We start from the raw sequence: 16092 nt of genomic DNA on the forward strand, positions 1-16092 counted from the left end.
GAGACCCTACAGCTTACCCAGAGCAAAAAACCTTCCTATGACACAGGCCTGTCAGGGACTTTAACTCACTGCCATGTTCTAGCCAAGTTGTTTCATTTGTTCCTTTGTTCCTGAATTAACAAGGAGGAAAGATTGTGTACAAGTGCTTACAACATGGAGGCTATTTAGGGAAAACGTAATAAAATATAGTATTTTTGTTTTCCCAACCAGCCCTAGGCCACCCAACTAACCAAGCCTCAGCGTGAGTTTTATCTAGAGGATGCTGGAGTGCTAGTAGCCCGTCTTGAGGATGTTCTTTTTGGAGAGCGACGGTGGGAGAAAGGTATGATAGCTAACATTTAATTGAACTTTTACTGTGTGAAAAACTCTTTCTTCTGTGCGCCTTAGTGGGAAATCATTTGATGGTCAAATAACCCTAGGAGGCGGCTCCTACTTTACCTCTACTTTACAGATGAAGAAATTGAGCTAGAGGGGAATTACTTTCTCAAGGTCACACAACCACTCGGCGGTGGTCTCCGCCGCCGAGACCACCCTGCAGGCAAGCAGTCTGGCTCCGGGGAGCCGGGAGCAGAGCACAGCAGAAGGCAGAGGAGGAGGGAGGAGGGAGGAGGGAGGAGGGAGGAGGGAGGAGGGAGGAGGGAGGAGGGAGGAGGGAGGAGGGAGGAGGGAGGGACCCGGGAGAAAGTACCAGCCACGCCCTCCACTGATTGATTTGCACATTTCCATCACGCCAGCTGCAGCTGCTGGCGTCACCGCCAGGAATGGAAAAATGAAAGACTCCTAACTCTGTAAGATTCCGCCAAGATCCTGAGAAGAACATCCCACATCAGACGCGGCGCTGGTCCCTTCCTCACTGGCAGGTCCCGGGCGCCGCAGGGCCAGCTCCAGCGGCGAACTACAACCCCCACTATGCACCGCGTGGGAGGCGGGGGCCACGCTGAGGGGACACGGGGGTGTTCCAAAGGTGCCTTGAGGGAAAAAAAAAAAAAAATCACGTACACCTTTTGTCGCTTTCCCGCTTCACACTGCTCTCACCCTCAGGGGGATGCATCGTCTTTTCTTTATGGAGCGCTTATGGAGACAAGCATGTAAAGTCGCTTCTGGCTTCAGGCACAGCACAGGGCAGGCGCGACAACAGCGCGCGGGCGCGAGGTCCCCCTGGGCGCGCGCGTGGGCGGAGCCAGCGGAGGCGGGGCTGGGACGCGGCCGGAAGTGTGTGAGGGCGACGGGAGAAGCTTCCGGCCGGTGTGTCGACGTCGGCGGGCTGCGTAGGGTACCGCTGCGGGCTGTTCGGCCGCCGGCGTACGCACCTTGCTCGCCCCGAGGCGCTTAGTCTCCTCTCTTCTCGCCGTAGGCCGTGACGACATGAGCAGCAAAGAAGGTGGCGTCCTCAACAGCTTCGGGCGTTGTTTCTGTATCTGATCCAGCCCTTTTGTCGCCTTTTCCACTTCCCACTCTTTAAAGATGCCCTCTCCCCGCGCGGGCTCCGGGGAGGCGGCGGCCCTGGTGATGTTCTCGGCCACGTTGGCCCTATTTACGTCTCTCTCTTTCTTAATCCTCGAGGCGTTTTTTTTTTTTTTAATCTTAGTTCGGTCATTGCCCCACCTTGTGCCAGATCAAGGAACCCGTTGGGGTAGGCCTGGAGGAGCGTCAGGTTTCGAGGGGGAAGAAGGCAGGGCTGCTTTTCTGTCCGTCTTGCTGAGAAAACCTCTGCGGCGAGGGCCCTGGGGATGTCTGGTTTTAAAGGAAGGAAGGGGTTTGCCCGTGTTATGTTTTGTCAACTCCTGGTGATGGAAGAGCCCTGTCCAACCTTTTTCTCCTTCTCTACGTAAGGATCAGGAGGGTTCAGGAAAAGGAAGCATGACAATTTCCCACATAACCAGAGGAGAGAAGGGAAGGATGTTAATTCCTCTTCACCTGTGATGTTGGCCTTCAAATGTAAGTTCTCTGTCGTGTAAGCTGGCGAAGGGAAGAGAACTAAAGAGGTTGTAAGGATCACGTAGCCGTGTTATACACGTGAAAAACAGTGTCTGAGAATTTCTCTGGAGGCTTTGTGATGGTGCTAGGTCTGCCATGAAAATTGAGATTACAGAAGTCTTGACTTTTTTTTCCCTATTACAGTTTCACAGGTAAACCGTAGTTAATTAACGTCAGACATGCCACATAACTAAAACTTATTGTGGACCTGATGAATAAATATGCGCGCGCACACCCTCCCCCCCCCGCCCGCCCGCGCGCGTATATCAGGTATATGTTTATACTTACGTTAGGTGTATATTTCAAGTGTATATGTATGTGTGGATATATATATCAACTGTGTATATGTATTTAATTTTTAACGTGTATTGGTTTTGTTTCCTCAGCTAGACTTTTGAAGACAGGGACTGTATTTTTGTTTAGACTGTAGCACTTTGCAGAGCGTGGAAATTCGTGTACATGTGAATCATACACGTACATGTATCACAGATCCCCTTTTCTCAGGATATTAACTTGAGCTAGTTGTTCCTCATTGCACAACAAAACAGAAAACAAAGTTCACCTAACTTTTCTGTCCAGCATCCTATTATTATTATTTTTTTTGGCCATACCACATGGCATGCAGGATCTTAGTTCCCCGACCAGGGATTGAACCCAAGCCCCCTGCAGGGGAAGCACGGAGTCCTAACCATTGGACCGCCAGGGAATTCCCCCAGCATCCTGTTCTTTTTAGTTTCTGTAGTTCAGGAATTCAAGAGGGGCTTAGTTAGCTCTTGGTTCTAACTTGCAATCCTCTGAAGGCTTGACTTGGGTCGAAGGATTCACAGCTATTGGCAAGTTAGGCCTTCTGCCCAACAGCCAGATCTGGGTTCCTTTCCACGTGGACCCCTCCATGGTACTGCTTGAGTATCCCTGTATTGTGGTATCTGGCTTCCCCCAGATCTCAGGAGAGGAGGAGACCACAGTTCTCTTATGTCCTAATCTTGGACATCATACATTGTCACTTTTGCTACGGTTTATTTGTTAGAAATGAGGTGGTTTTAAAACTCTACCTCATATTTAAGAGGAAGGGAATTAGGTTCCACTTTTTGAAGGGAGGAATAGCAAGTAATTTGTGGACGTATTTTAAAACCACTACAGCACATACAGTGATCTTCAGGGGTGTAAGACAACTAGTGTAATTGACTTGAGAGCATATTGATAGAGCTGTATGCTCAGTGGAGAAACTCTCGATACATTGGGGGCAAGTATTGGCTTGGCCAAAAAGTTCATCCGGTTTTAGGTAAAATTAAAGGACGTTTTTCATTTTCACCAAGAACTTAACAATGTATCCATTAACCGAACAAACTTTCTGGCCAACCCATTATTACCCACTGTTATGTTCTCACACACCCGGTACTGAGCTCGTTGTTTCCAAGCATACTTTGCTGTTTTATGTTTCTACCTGCCCTTGTGCACGTGGATCTTTAAGCTCGGAATTGCTTCTAACTTGGTGCCCCCATTGCCCACCTGGTGTACTGTAGTTTTCTTCAAAACTCAGCTCAAGTAGCTTCTTCCCTTTGAAGGCTTTCTGAATTTTCCTCCCAAGCAAATTTGGTGACAAACATTGCATTCATTGAACATCCATCCATTCAGTCAGGAGATATTTATTGAGCATCTGTGTTCTGGCATGTGTTGATAGTTAACAAGAAAAATGTAGTTCTTGCTTTACTGAACCTTTTCTATATATTTATTATAGCATGGTCACATTTAATTCTTTGTTTACATCTGTGTTTCATACTGGACTGAGCTGCTTGAGGATAGAAACTGTCTTATTTAATTTTGTATTTGTAGTATCTAACTCACAGTGGTCATTAATGTAGTCAAAATAAATAGTGAATACATTTGATTGTCTTGAAATATTAGGCAAAAATCCTAGCCTAATTAGTATCTCAGTCATAAAAGACCAGATGTATTTAGGTCTTTGTCAACTACTAATTTGGTTAATAGTTAATTCAGGTTCTGAATAAATTTTGTATTCAGAATATGTCTGTGGCTTGCTCCCAATAGGACAAGCAACTCACTAGGTCTTTGGAGTGACAGTGCTTCTAAAATAAAGTAGTTATTAAGATAAGTAAGTGGTTTATAGGTATTTCAACAACTAAGGCTTGAGAATTCAGAAAGTTGATGTTATTAAGGGTTATAAACTTAATTTAAAAATTCCAGTTTATTTTTTGTAGATATTTATATTGTATATGGTAAAGTAATTAAAAATAACTTTACGTAGCTTAGTGAGGTAGTTGAAAGTGGTTTCTGTAGGTAGTTATATGTGATAATTTTGTGATAACAATCTCAGGCTTATTAGAACAGATATTTGTTACAATATAGACATCTCACTGTGAGGCTCTGAATGGTAAAATCCAGCTAAGGCATACCTGTATTTAAAGAAAGAATATCTTGGTTGGTAGCAGAGTCTTTGATTTCCAGGTACTTGAAAAATAAATAAGATGATTTCTTCTGTGTAATGACAGTGTTGTTTGATAGGCTTCAAGTGTAGAATAAGCTTGCTTATGCTCATAATAATGTGTGCTTAGCATTTCAACAGGAACTTGATGCAAGGCATGACAAATATGAGAGACTTGTGAAACTTAGTCGGGATATAACTGTTGAAAGTAAAAGGACAATTTTTCTCCTCCATCGGATTACAAGGTGAGTAAATATCTTTAAAATTTGTTATAGTTGGATACAGCTTTATATGTGTTTTATATGTATTGTATTTTGTGCATACCATTAAGTCAGTGGACAGTACTAGCTGACTTTTTGAACACTGGGATCAGAGGATGTTAGTAGCAGGTAGATTTTAAGAATAAACATTTTAATAAAAATAGGGAAAAATTCTTATTTTTAGAACAGCTAGGGATTTGTGTTCTGTTAAGATCATTTACGAAGATAGAGCTATTGATTGTGAAAATATGAAATTTTTAATGGTTTATTAGAGCATTAAAGCTTTCTTTGGATGTTATGTGCAAAAATTTTAATATTAGATAAATGTTATATTCTGCTTAACTCATCTTCCCATTCATTTTTCAGTCCATTGCAGTTTGGCTTTCTGCCTCACCGAATTAAAATTGCTCTTGTTACTTTCATATTGCTGAATCTAGTACACACACTTCTACTATTTTCCTATTTACATATTTGCAGAATATAATGGTGTTGACTGCTTAATTCTTTGAAAGTTCGTCTACCTTCAGCTCTGTGACATTCTTTCTCTAGGACTTTAGTATTTTTCTAGGTAGGCTCTCTATATTTAATAGAATTCTTTGTTTCAAGTAAAAAAAAGCCAGCTTAAATTAGCCTAAATTAAGAGGAGGGAAGTGAATTATAAAAGATTCAGGAACATTTTATGAATGCAGCTGGGTATCTCCATCTCTCATCTTTGTTTGCTTCATATTCCATTTGACCAGCTTTCTTTGCTTCTCTGTCCTACATGGGGCTAGAAATCACCCACGCTGCAACTCCCAGAGAGAGATTCTTGTTACAGTACCAATTCCAAATGCCTCTAAAAGGGTAGCAATGATTGGCTTCCCACTATGCATCTTATAAAGTATTTAAGAAAGACCAAATATAGTTTATGAGCTTTTTATTATTAAAGTATGATTGACATATTCTGTTCACTCACAGCTTTTAAGGTAACTCTGAAATGCTTCAATTTTTATTCCTTTAAGTGGAAGCAAATTTGCCATGTATAGATTTATTAGAATGTGGCACTGTTAACCTTTTCTTTTTCATATTTGACTCAGAAATTAGTTTTTGCTTGTTTTTTGATCCCGTTTTCATAGCTTGTACACCCTTGAGCTTGTAATATGGAGAGAAGCAACACTGATCTGGTTAATTATGAACACTTTTTTTCAATAGAAATTGCAGTTCTAAAACAATTGCAGTTTAAAGAAATAGTGTAACTGTAACAGAACTTAATATTTTAGAAAAAGCCATATTGTTGTCTACAGTCATCTTGTATTTGTCCACCAAAAAATAATAAATGTTCATTATAATAAACTTAGAAAATAGTAATCTTTAGAAAAATAAAGAAGAGCAGAAAAGTAAAGATACTTGATGAAAGAAGTCAATCAATGACAATACACTAATATAGCCACTATCAATGAGCAGATTTCATATTTTATACAGTTTTTTTATCATAATTGTGTCCATATTGTACCTACATTTTTTGATTAGTAAAGTGAGAAAATAGTAAACTTCAGAAAAATTATAAACTACAGAAAGTAAAAATACTTTATGAAAGAAATCAGCCAGAGTACATAAAGATAAACCACTGTTAATGAGCAGATTGCATATTTTAACTATACTTCCATTTTCTTTAATAGATATAGGTAGATAGCTCTTTACCAGTGAGCTTTGGTAATTGGATCTTTTAAAGAATTTTTCCATTTCATCTCATAATGTTCTTTTATTATTCTTTTATTTCTGTAAAAACTGTTGTAATGTTCTCTCTCTCATTCCTGCACTTGGTAATTTGTATCCTCTTTTTCCTGATCAGTCTGGCTAGAGGTTTATCGGTTTTATTGATCTTAAAGGAATAATGTTGATTTCATTGATATTCTGTATGTTTTGGTTTTCTGACACATTGATTTCTATTATTTCCTTCTTTCTGCTTACTTTGGATTCATTTACTCCTTTTCTAAAGAGTTTCTTAAGGTGGAAGCTGAAATCAAAGAAGAAACTGAGATTATTTCTTCTTTTCTAATATAGATGTTTAGTGCTATAAATTTCTCTTTTATGTCTCCAAGTACATTTTAGCTGCATTCCACAAATTTTGGTATGTTTTTCATTTTCATTCAGTTCAAAATACTTTCTGATTTTCATTTTGATTTCATCTTTGACACATTGGTGGTTTAGATGTTATTTTGTTTCCAAATATTTAGGAATTTTGCAAGCATACTTTTTATGATCAGAATTCTTTTAAATTTACTGAAACTTGGTTTTGGCCCAGAACATGGTCGATCTGAACCTAGTACGCTTGAAAAGTGTATGTATTCTGCTGTTGTTGGGTGTAGTGTCCTATAAATGTCAATTAAGTCAAGTTGACTGATGATGATATTCAGTCATCTATGTCATTACTGATTTTCTGTATACTTGTTCTATCAAGTATTGAGAGAGGTTGAAATCTCTTAACTATAATTGTGTATTTGTCTGTTTCTTTTTGCAGTTCTGTCAGTTTTTGCTTGATGTATTTAAGCTCTTTTATTTGATACATTAACGTTTAGGGTTGTTCTGTTCACTAGATGAATTAACCATTTATTGTTATGATAATATCCCTGGAAATATTCTTTGTTTTGAAGTCTACTTTGTTGATATAGCTACTCTAGTTTTCTTTTGATTAGTGTTAACAGGGTGTATCTTTATTCATCCTTTTATTTTTAATCTATTTGTGTCTGTATTTAAAGAGGATTTCTTGCCTTTCTTATCCATTTATCCATTTTATCCAGTCTCTGCCTTTTATGGAGGTGTTTAGATCATTTATATTTAATGTGATTATTGATATGGTTGGAATTAAATCTGTGATCCATTTTCCATTTTTTTGCCTTATTCTGGATTGAGTTTTTAATTGGGGTATAGTTGCTTTACAATGTTGTGAAGATTGAGTATTTTTTATAATTCCATTTTATCTTATTTGTTGGCTTATTAGCTATTTTTGTTTTGTTTTTATAGTGGTTGTTTTATGGTTTATAATATATTACTTGTCATAGTTGGCCATCCTTACTTTGCACAATACTTTGTTAACTGAAACTTGTGCATCTCAGAATCATGTCTTTCCTTTGCATGGTTCTGTGGTAATAGTTACTTTGCAAATTGAGGTCACAAATATAAACAGATTTCAGTTAACATGATACTGTGCAAAGTAAGGACCGTTTGCATATCACTTTGCCTATAGTATATGAACCTTATAATAGTATACTTCCTTTTCCACTTCACCTCTACAAGCTTGGCCTTTGTGCTACTTTTGAAATGTATGCTACTTCTATGTTATTTATAATTCCCATAATACATTATTATTTTTACTTAATATAATTTTTTTAAAAGTTAAAAAGTTATATTTTTGCATAGATTTACCACTTCTGGTGTCCTTTATTCCTTTATGTATAGATTCAGGTTTTTATCTGGTATCGTTTTCCTTTTGCCTAAAGAACTTTCTTTAATACTTTTCGTAGTGTCAATCTGCCAGTGATGAATCAGCTATTTCTGGTCTTGCGTGAGCTCTGGAGATTGTTTTGTGTGCTCACTTAGGATGGTTCTTTTTTCAGCCTTGGCTAGTTTCCTCACACGTCTGCACTGATGAGAATTCAGCTGAAGACTTGAGTGGGTCGTAAATCTCTAAAACTCTGTGTGTAGTTTCCTCCTCTGTTACTCTGCCCTGCAAGTTTTAGCCATCTTGACTATCCTGAACTCCCACCTCCTCCTCCTCTACTCAGGGAGACTCCCAGGGTCCACCTAAGTTTCTCATCCCTGTCGTGTCATGTGTAAGCTCTGCAGGCAGTCAGATGGTACAGTTATAGAGCACATGTCCTTTTTTTCGCCTGTCCCTCAGGGATCACTGTCCCGTGCTGCCTGTTGCCCAATGTCTAAAAACCATTTTTTTGTATATATTTATTTTTTTTAGTTGTTTATGGTGGAACGATAAATCCTGTCCATGTTACTCCATCCTGACTGAAAGTAGACATCTTCAGATGCCATATTTTTATGAACACAATTTTTCTTGGAGTATGGCCATATTATAAATATAGCTCGTTATACTCTCTTTTCACTTATTATAGCATTTTCCATGTTTTTACCTATTTTTAATAAACTATAGTTGTAGTTTGGAGTTAGAAGTTTCCAGATGCATAGGGTATTTATTGAGCCCTGTGTTAATTGATATGTAGATTATTTCAGTTTGTCACTATCAACACATCTGACTGATGTTTTAAAAGTTCCCAATATCTTGATTGTAGTGCTCCTGATTTGGAAGAAATATTGACTGAATCAGAAATTAAATTGGATGGTGTCAGACAAAAGATATTACAGGTAGCCCAAGAGCTCTCAGGAGAAGACATGCATCAGTTCCACAGAGCCATTACTACAGGTGAGTCTAGATTCACTTTAGTGGCAACGTTTAAAAAAAAATAGTATGTTACATGAGTTATGTGCATTGCATGAATTTTAATTGACTCTTGGTGAAATATTATTGTCTTTAAAAAATTGGGACTTCTGGGGCTTCTCTGGTGGCGCAGTGGTTTAGAAGCTGCCTGCCCATGCAGGAGACACGGGTTTGATCCCCGCTCCAGGAAGATCCCACATGCCACGGAGCAACTAAGCCTGTGCGCCACAACTATTGAGCCTGCGTTCTAGAGCCCGTGAGCCACAACTTTTGAGCCCATGTGCCGCAACCACTGAAGCGCATGCGCCTAGAGCCCGCAACAAGAGAAGCCTCAGCAATGAGGAGCCCGTGCACCACAACGAAGAGTAGCCCCTGCTCGCTGCAACTAAAGAAAGCCCGCATGCAGCAACAAAGACCAACACAGCCAATAAATAAATTAATTAATAAAAAAAAATTGGGACTTCTAAATAGTAATGTAAAGGTAATCTGCAAATGCTTAATTGGTTCTAGTTTTCTGTGTAGTGATAGTCATTGATAGATTTTAATAAAGTAATTGAGGAAACAGACTTAATATATGAACATTATTCTTGAGTTAGTAGGGTGTATTCAGACAGGGCATATCTCATTTCCCACTGTGGGTATATCTCACTTGTGGCTCTAAGTTTCAGTTGTAGTAGGTTCATAAAAGAGAATGTATCACCTCACCAGGTGGACCAGCACATCTCGTAGTGTGACTCCATCCTGGGAATTCTAGAGTAGTACTGGGTTTTATATATTCATTTAAATTGCGTGGAGTACTGGATCTTGGTAATTACAAACATTTGCAAATGAGTTGGCACAAATATTTAAAGACTCGCTCTGAACCTCTTCATCCTTTTCTTATTGTGAGTTCACTGATAGGAGAGATAATTGTATACTTCAGACATACCCTGAAATTTGCAGAAAGAAAAAGTGAAAGGTTGATTCATATCTATAGAGGTAAATAAAAGTTCTGCATTCCTTTCTATCAAATAGCTGATTCCACTGAGTGCAGGTCAGTTGAGTAGTAGGAAACAAGTTCATTTGGTATCTGCTCAATATATGTTCAGCTTTAGTCTATATGTTTATCGTTTCAGCACTTGTTTTTCAGAAATGTCAACCTGTCGTTGTTGAAATGTCTTAATATTAGTAAGAGAAAGTGCCTGCATACATCAGTTAAAGCTAGAGGTGTATTATTTTAAACTAAAGTGATAAAACAGTTCTGTGAGGAAATCATTATAGTATATTTTCAAGGGAGATACATTCCCATCCTCATCATTTGTTGTTTACTATCAGGGATTTATTTGATTTTTAAAATGACAGCACACAGAATAAAAAAGGTTTGATGAATTGAGTGTATGTTGTCAGGCGGCACAAGCTTGCATGTAACAAATTTGACGGGGCTGGGAGAGAAGACCAGAGGTGATGGTAGAAAGAAGGGTGACGTGAAATCTAAAACAGGCCTCTGGAAGAAAACATACAAGAATATCTTCGTGACCTTGTCGTAGAAAAGATTTTTTTCTAATGACACAAAAAGCATTAACTACTAAAGGAAAATCGGATCAATTGAATTTCATTAAAATTAAGAAATTCTCTTTATCGAAAGATCATCAAGGAAGCAAAAAAGCAAATTGAAGTCTGAGAGGAGACATTTAAATACATACATTGGATAAAGAACTCATGTACAGAATATATGGAGAACGCCTACAAATCAACAGGAAGATACGCAATTTTTTAAAATGGACCAAAAAAGTTGAACAGGGGCCTCAAAAATGTGACTATTCAGATGACTGTGAATATGCGCTAAAAAGTCTCAGCATCATTGCACACTAGAATAATATAAAGGGAAACCGCAGTGAGATACCATTCACTCACCAGCATGCCTACATCATAAATACCGACCATACCATTTAAAAAAAACTTTGGCAGTATCTAGCTAAAACATGTGTCTATTATATGATGACTTCTGCGTATGTACCCAAGAGAAGTGAGGCTTATGTCACCAAAAGACATGTGCAAGAAACCTCGTAACCACTGTAATCACAATATCCTAAACGTTAAAGACAACCCAGATGTCCATCGACAGGAAGATGGGTACACCATGGTGTAGTTGTACAATGTGGTATTACACAGCAGTAAAAAATGACGAATGTATGTAGCAGCGAATATGAATTTCACATCCTTTTGGGCAAAATAAGCAGACACAAAAGAGTATCTAACTATAATTCCATTTATATGAAGTTCAAAAAGAGGCAGAGCTAATCCAGGGACATTGTAGATGTGCTTTATTGGGCACAGTAATTTATTTTGTAAGGTCCTTCATCGATCAACAAGTGAAGTATAAGGAAAGGCTTTAAATAAGAGCAAGGACCTTATGGATAATGACACAAACAGAAACCTAGGAAGTCATACTTAACTTTTGTAAGTCATACATACAAAACAGAGAAATGGAGGAGAAAAGGCAGAGGGGACATTTCACTGAGTCAATAGAGTGTTTCTTAAATCAGGAAGGAAGCACCACACTCTTGGAAAATGTTTAGATAGGGTGTTAGTGAAATGGGAGCAATCTTTCTTCAGGGATTTCCACTTCACTGTTATAGAGAATTCTTATGAGCACCACATTCTGTTTAAGACCTTTGTTTATGATTTTTAAGTTTTCTTTAAGATTACCTACTCACAAATTAAAAATTTAAGGATTCTCTGTATCTCACTTTTCTGTAGGAAGTCTTTAAAGTAAAATGAGATCCTTTAAATTGAAGCAATAAAGAATTTTTTTCTTGAAATTAAGGAATAAAGCAGTAAAATAAAGAGGTGTCTGGGACTTAAAAATTTGCTGACAGATATTTTATTTGATAAAATAAGGTTATTTATAATTAAAGTAACATTAACAATGTGATGCTTATGAATAGCTTGCTGCTTGTAATTGTTAAATGCTTGTTTTGGTGTTACTCCAAATAGTTGTTCTTTTGACTTGAAGATAAAACAATTCTGGCATTGAACTAAAGGAGTTCTGTGCTTTTCCTCATTAAGAATAGTGCTAATGGCACGCAGAGCATTTCCCTAAGGGATACTTGTGTGAGCTCAGGCAGCGAGTATCCTACTAATAACTGAATAACAACAAAAGTTAGGTCTGTTTTCTACACATTTCTTATCAGAGTAGATTACAGATTGTCCCAAGGGATGGTTAAATAAATGACAAATAATTAATTACTTGAAATAAGTCACTTAAAACTTTTTTTTTGGTGCCCTATCACGTTTTTGTCTTTTGTTTTTTCTCTTGTTGAAAAATTAACAGTTGGGGGAAACGTCCTCCATCTCAAAGGAAAAAAATATATTTTTTTTTCCGTTTAGTTGATACCACTGTGATAATACTAAAAATTGTCATTTAATTTTGAGACATTCTGGTGCACAAAACTGAGTTCAGACCCTAACTAATATTTTAATCCTCTTATCCGAGAATGTGAGTGATGGGTTAAGTGAGTATTCTCAGCCAGTTACAGATATTTTTTTAAGCCATTGTTCTTTATATATTAAATATTTATATTTATATTTAAATGACTTTTGCAGTATCCCTAAGTCATAAACATTATTTTTACCACTTCATAAATGGGGAAATTGAGACTCGCAGGAGTTAAGCAACTTGTCCAAGGTCACAAGCTAGTAAGTGGTACCACTGCTTTCTTATCACGTGGATTTAATTTACCTGTTGACTTTAGAGCCTAACCTCAAGTAAAGGCTTTATCTTGCTTAAATTCCTCTTCACCCAGATATGAAGGTTTCTCTTAAAAGCCCAGCACACATTATAGCTCGTTTTGCTTTTTTTTTTTTCATAGCACTTAACATCTCTTAACATACTCTGTAATCTCCTTATTTATTGTGTTTCTTTATTGTTTCTTTGCTCCTCTACTAGAATGTGGACTCTGCATGTCTCTACAGATGTTTTTTGTTGCTATTAATAGCATCAATTACTATTAACTGATGTATCCCAGACACTTAATAGCGGTTTGATAAATGTTGACAGAATGAAGAGCAAAAGTATTTTTTTTTTTTTTTATTTTTATTTTTTTATTTTTGGGGGGTACACCAGGTTCAATCAACTGTTTTTATACACATATCCCCATATTCCCTCCCTTCCTTGACGCCCCCCCCTCGAGTCCCCCCACCCTCCCTGCCTCAGTCCTCTAAGGCATCTTCCATCCTCGAGTTGGACTCCCTTTGCTATACAACAACTTCCCACTGACTATTTTACAGTTGGTAGTGTATATATGTCTGTGCTACTCTCTCACTTCTTCTCAGTTTCCCCTTCACCCCCCGCCCCCTCCCATACCTCGAGTTCTCCAGTCCATTCTCTGTATCTGCATCCTTATTCTTGTCACTGAGTTCATCAGTACCATTTTTAGATTCCGTATATGTGAGTTAGCATACAATATTTGTCCTTCTCTTTCTGACTTACTTCACTCTGTATGACAGATTGTAGTTCTATCCACCTCATTACACATAGCTCCATCTCATACCTTTTTATAGCTGAGTAATATTCCATTGTATATATATGCCACATCTTCTGTATCCATTCATTTGTTGATGGGCATTTAGGTTGCTTCCATGTCCTGGCTATTGTAAAGAGTGAAGAGCAAAAGTATTTTAAAGGGGCTTTTTTTGTTGTTCAGCCAAATCTTTTATTTGGTGATTTGCTTTTGCAAATTTTTGTTTTGACTGTTTATTGTTCCTTTCAAAAGGAAACATGTTTCCAGGGGCTGTTACTTAGACATAATAGCAGAAATAGGATTAATATTAATATTTAGGAATGTTCTAAAGCTCATTATATTAGTACAGAGAACTTTGATATTATTTCAGCATATTAGCAAACTTGAGAAGGCTCACTGAAAAAATGAACTAGGACATGAAGATCTGTAAGCCTTTGGAATAAATAATGGAAGAATTTAATGAAGGGAGAGATATAGCTAAATATTGAATTTTTCTGTTTGTGAGTTAAGTTGTAAGCAGGTAAAGCTAAGTACTGAAACAAATGAACAAACCTGTGATGTTTTGGTGGTTTAAGAAAATAGGAATCGTTTCTTTCTCATTAAAAGTTCAGGCTTTATGGTGGTGGTTTGAGTGTGCTCTGCCCACTTAGTCATTCAGAGCCCTAGGATCTTGGGGCTCTGATATTATCAGAATGTGGTTTCCAAGATGAGCCAGGACATCGGCATACAACTGGCAGGTTGTGGGAAAGAGGAGTGCAGGGTCATGCCTGAGGTTTTTATGGGCCGGCCCTCCAAATGGCATTGATCACTTCTGCCCACATTTTATTGGCCAGTCACACGGCCATACCTGACTTCAAGGGGAAATGGGAAATATGGTCTCTGTGCCAAAGACAATGGAATATGTTTGATAAATAGTTAATTTTTCTCTGTCCAATACAGTGATTTGGTGTCCATTTGGTTTAGTGGGAAATCCAGGCATATGCATGTTGATGGATTTAAATATTTTTCTGAATGTATTTTAATTTGGCTTGAAAACATTCATTTGCCTAATTTGAAAATAATTTTAAAACTGAAAGAGTGGTTGAAGGACATCTTATCCCAGCACCTCATTTTGTAAATGAATTTAGAGATGGTATTTGAATTGGAATCTGACTTGTTTTCTCTACTCTGATGAACTTTCTGCTAGACCATCTCCTCTCTGCTAGCTAGTATTTGGTACTTTATACTGTAATTGTTCTCTACAAAGCCAGAGGCTTTTATTTGAAGATCTCAGATCCTATATCTGGTTAAAAATTCTCACTTCCTTTTGTTTTACATAGGTGAGATAACATATGTTAATAAAACCTTAATAAATTTTATTAAATTTATTTAATAAAATATTTTAAAAATATTAATTAAAATCGATATAGTTTGCACTCAATAAACATTTCTCATGACTGTTTTAATCACAATTTGTTAAGTGTTTTGATCATACTACAAACTTCTGTGGTGAATCCTGTTGACCACAAGGAAATCTTTCAAAGGCATTTTCTGGGTCACAAAGACTCAGTTTGTGAATATTCTTTTTAGAGAAATGTTGGGTACACACTACTTAGACTGTCCAAGTGTGTGAAGGTCTTTTAACCCAATGTCTCTTTTCCACCTCTGAACATTCTTACTGCTTTTCTGAAATCCTGTTTCAGAAAGTCACTCTTGAGCTGAGGTCTGTCGGTTAATAAGGATGGCGGGGCTGCTAAGCAGGGGTCATGGATGAGACAGCTTTTTACTCAGTTTGGACATGTGTGCCGAGTCAGAGCGGTCCTTATTCCAACAGTGCTGTCCCTTAAAATAATTTACTATCACTTCTTAGCATCATAGTACATGTTCAGCTAGGGTAACATTTTGGGAGAATAATGGCCTCTTTTAATTGTGATCTAATACATTGGAAAGAAGACAAAAAAAGAACCAAAAAAAGATTGTTTTCTTTAAAGAAGTTTTAATTATTGTCTAACGAAAATTAATGCCTGTCATTCTTATTAATTCCCACCTCAGTTTAATTCAGTAGTTACAGAGGACCCTTGTACCAGACACTGATATATTATTTTGTATAAATCCTACAGTATAGGTAGATGTTTGTACTTTACAAATGAGGAAATTGAAGGGCAGTAACTTAATAAACTTAGCTTAGTTCACACAGCTAGTAAGAGACTGATTTGGCTTTTTTGTTTTGATTTTGAAAACTTAAATGTATTTATTTTTTATTTTATTTCTTATAAATTTATTTATTTTATTGGCTGTGTTGGGTCTTCATTGCTGCACATGGGCTTTCTCTAGTTGTGGAGAATGGGGGCTACTCTTCATTGTGGTGCGTGGGCTCCTCATTGTGGTGGCCTCTCGTTGTGGAGCACGGGCTCTAGGCACGTGGGCTTCAGTAGTTGTGGCACGAGGGCTCAATAGTTGTGGCTCACGGGCTCTAGAGCGCAGGCTCAATAGTTGTGGCAC

General features: G+C 37.7%; 1 protein-coding gene across 2 annotated transcripts in view; it reads left to right on the forward strand.

Annotated features, from left to right (window-relative positions):
- Positions 1-821: 821 nt before the first annotated feature.
- Positions 822-16092, forward strand: part of TSNAX (translin associated factor X) — a 31932-nt gene continuing 16661 nt past the window's right edge. Inside the window, exons 1-4 of one of the 2 annotated variants that reach the window (XM_057735978.1) lie at positions 822-964; positions 1834-1938; positions 4551-4665; positions 8964-9094. In XM_057735978.1, coding sequence (XP_057591961.1) covers positions 910-964; positions 1834-1938; positions 4551-4665; positions 8964-9094 — 406 coding nt within the window. In that variant the 5' untranslated portion in view covers positions 822-909. Of the gene's footprint in view, positions 965-1213; positions 1382-1833; positions 1939-4550; positions 4666-8963; positions 9095-16092 lie in introns of those variants that run through there. The other variant, XM_057735979.1, reaches the window with a different exon arrangement.

Source organism: Hippopotamus amphibius, chromosome 5 (assembly GCF_030028045.1).
Source record: "Hippopotamus amphibius kiboko isolate mHipAmp2 chromosome 5, mHipAmp2.hap2, whole genome shotgun sequence".
NCBI classification, from domain to species: domain Eukaryota; kingdom Metazoa; phylum Chordata; class Mammalia; order Artiodactyla; family Hippopotamidae; genus Hippopotamus; species Hippopotamus amphibius.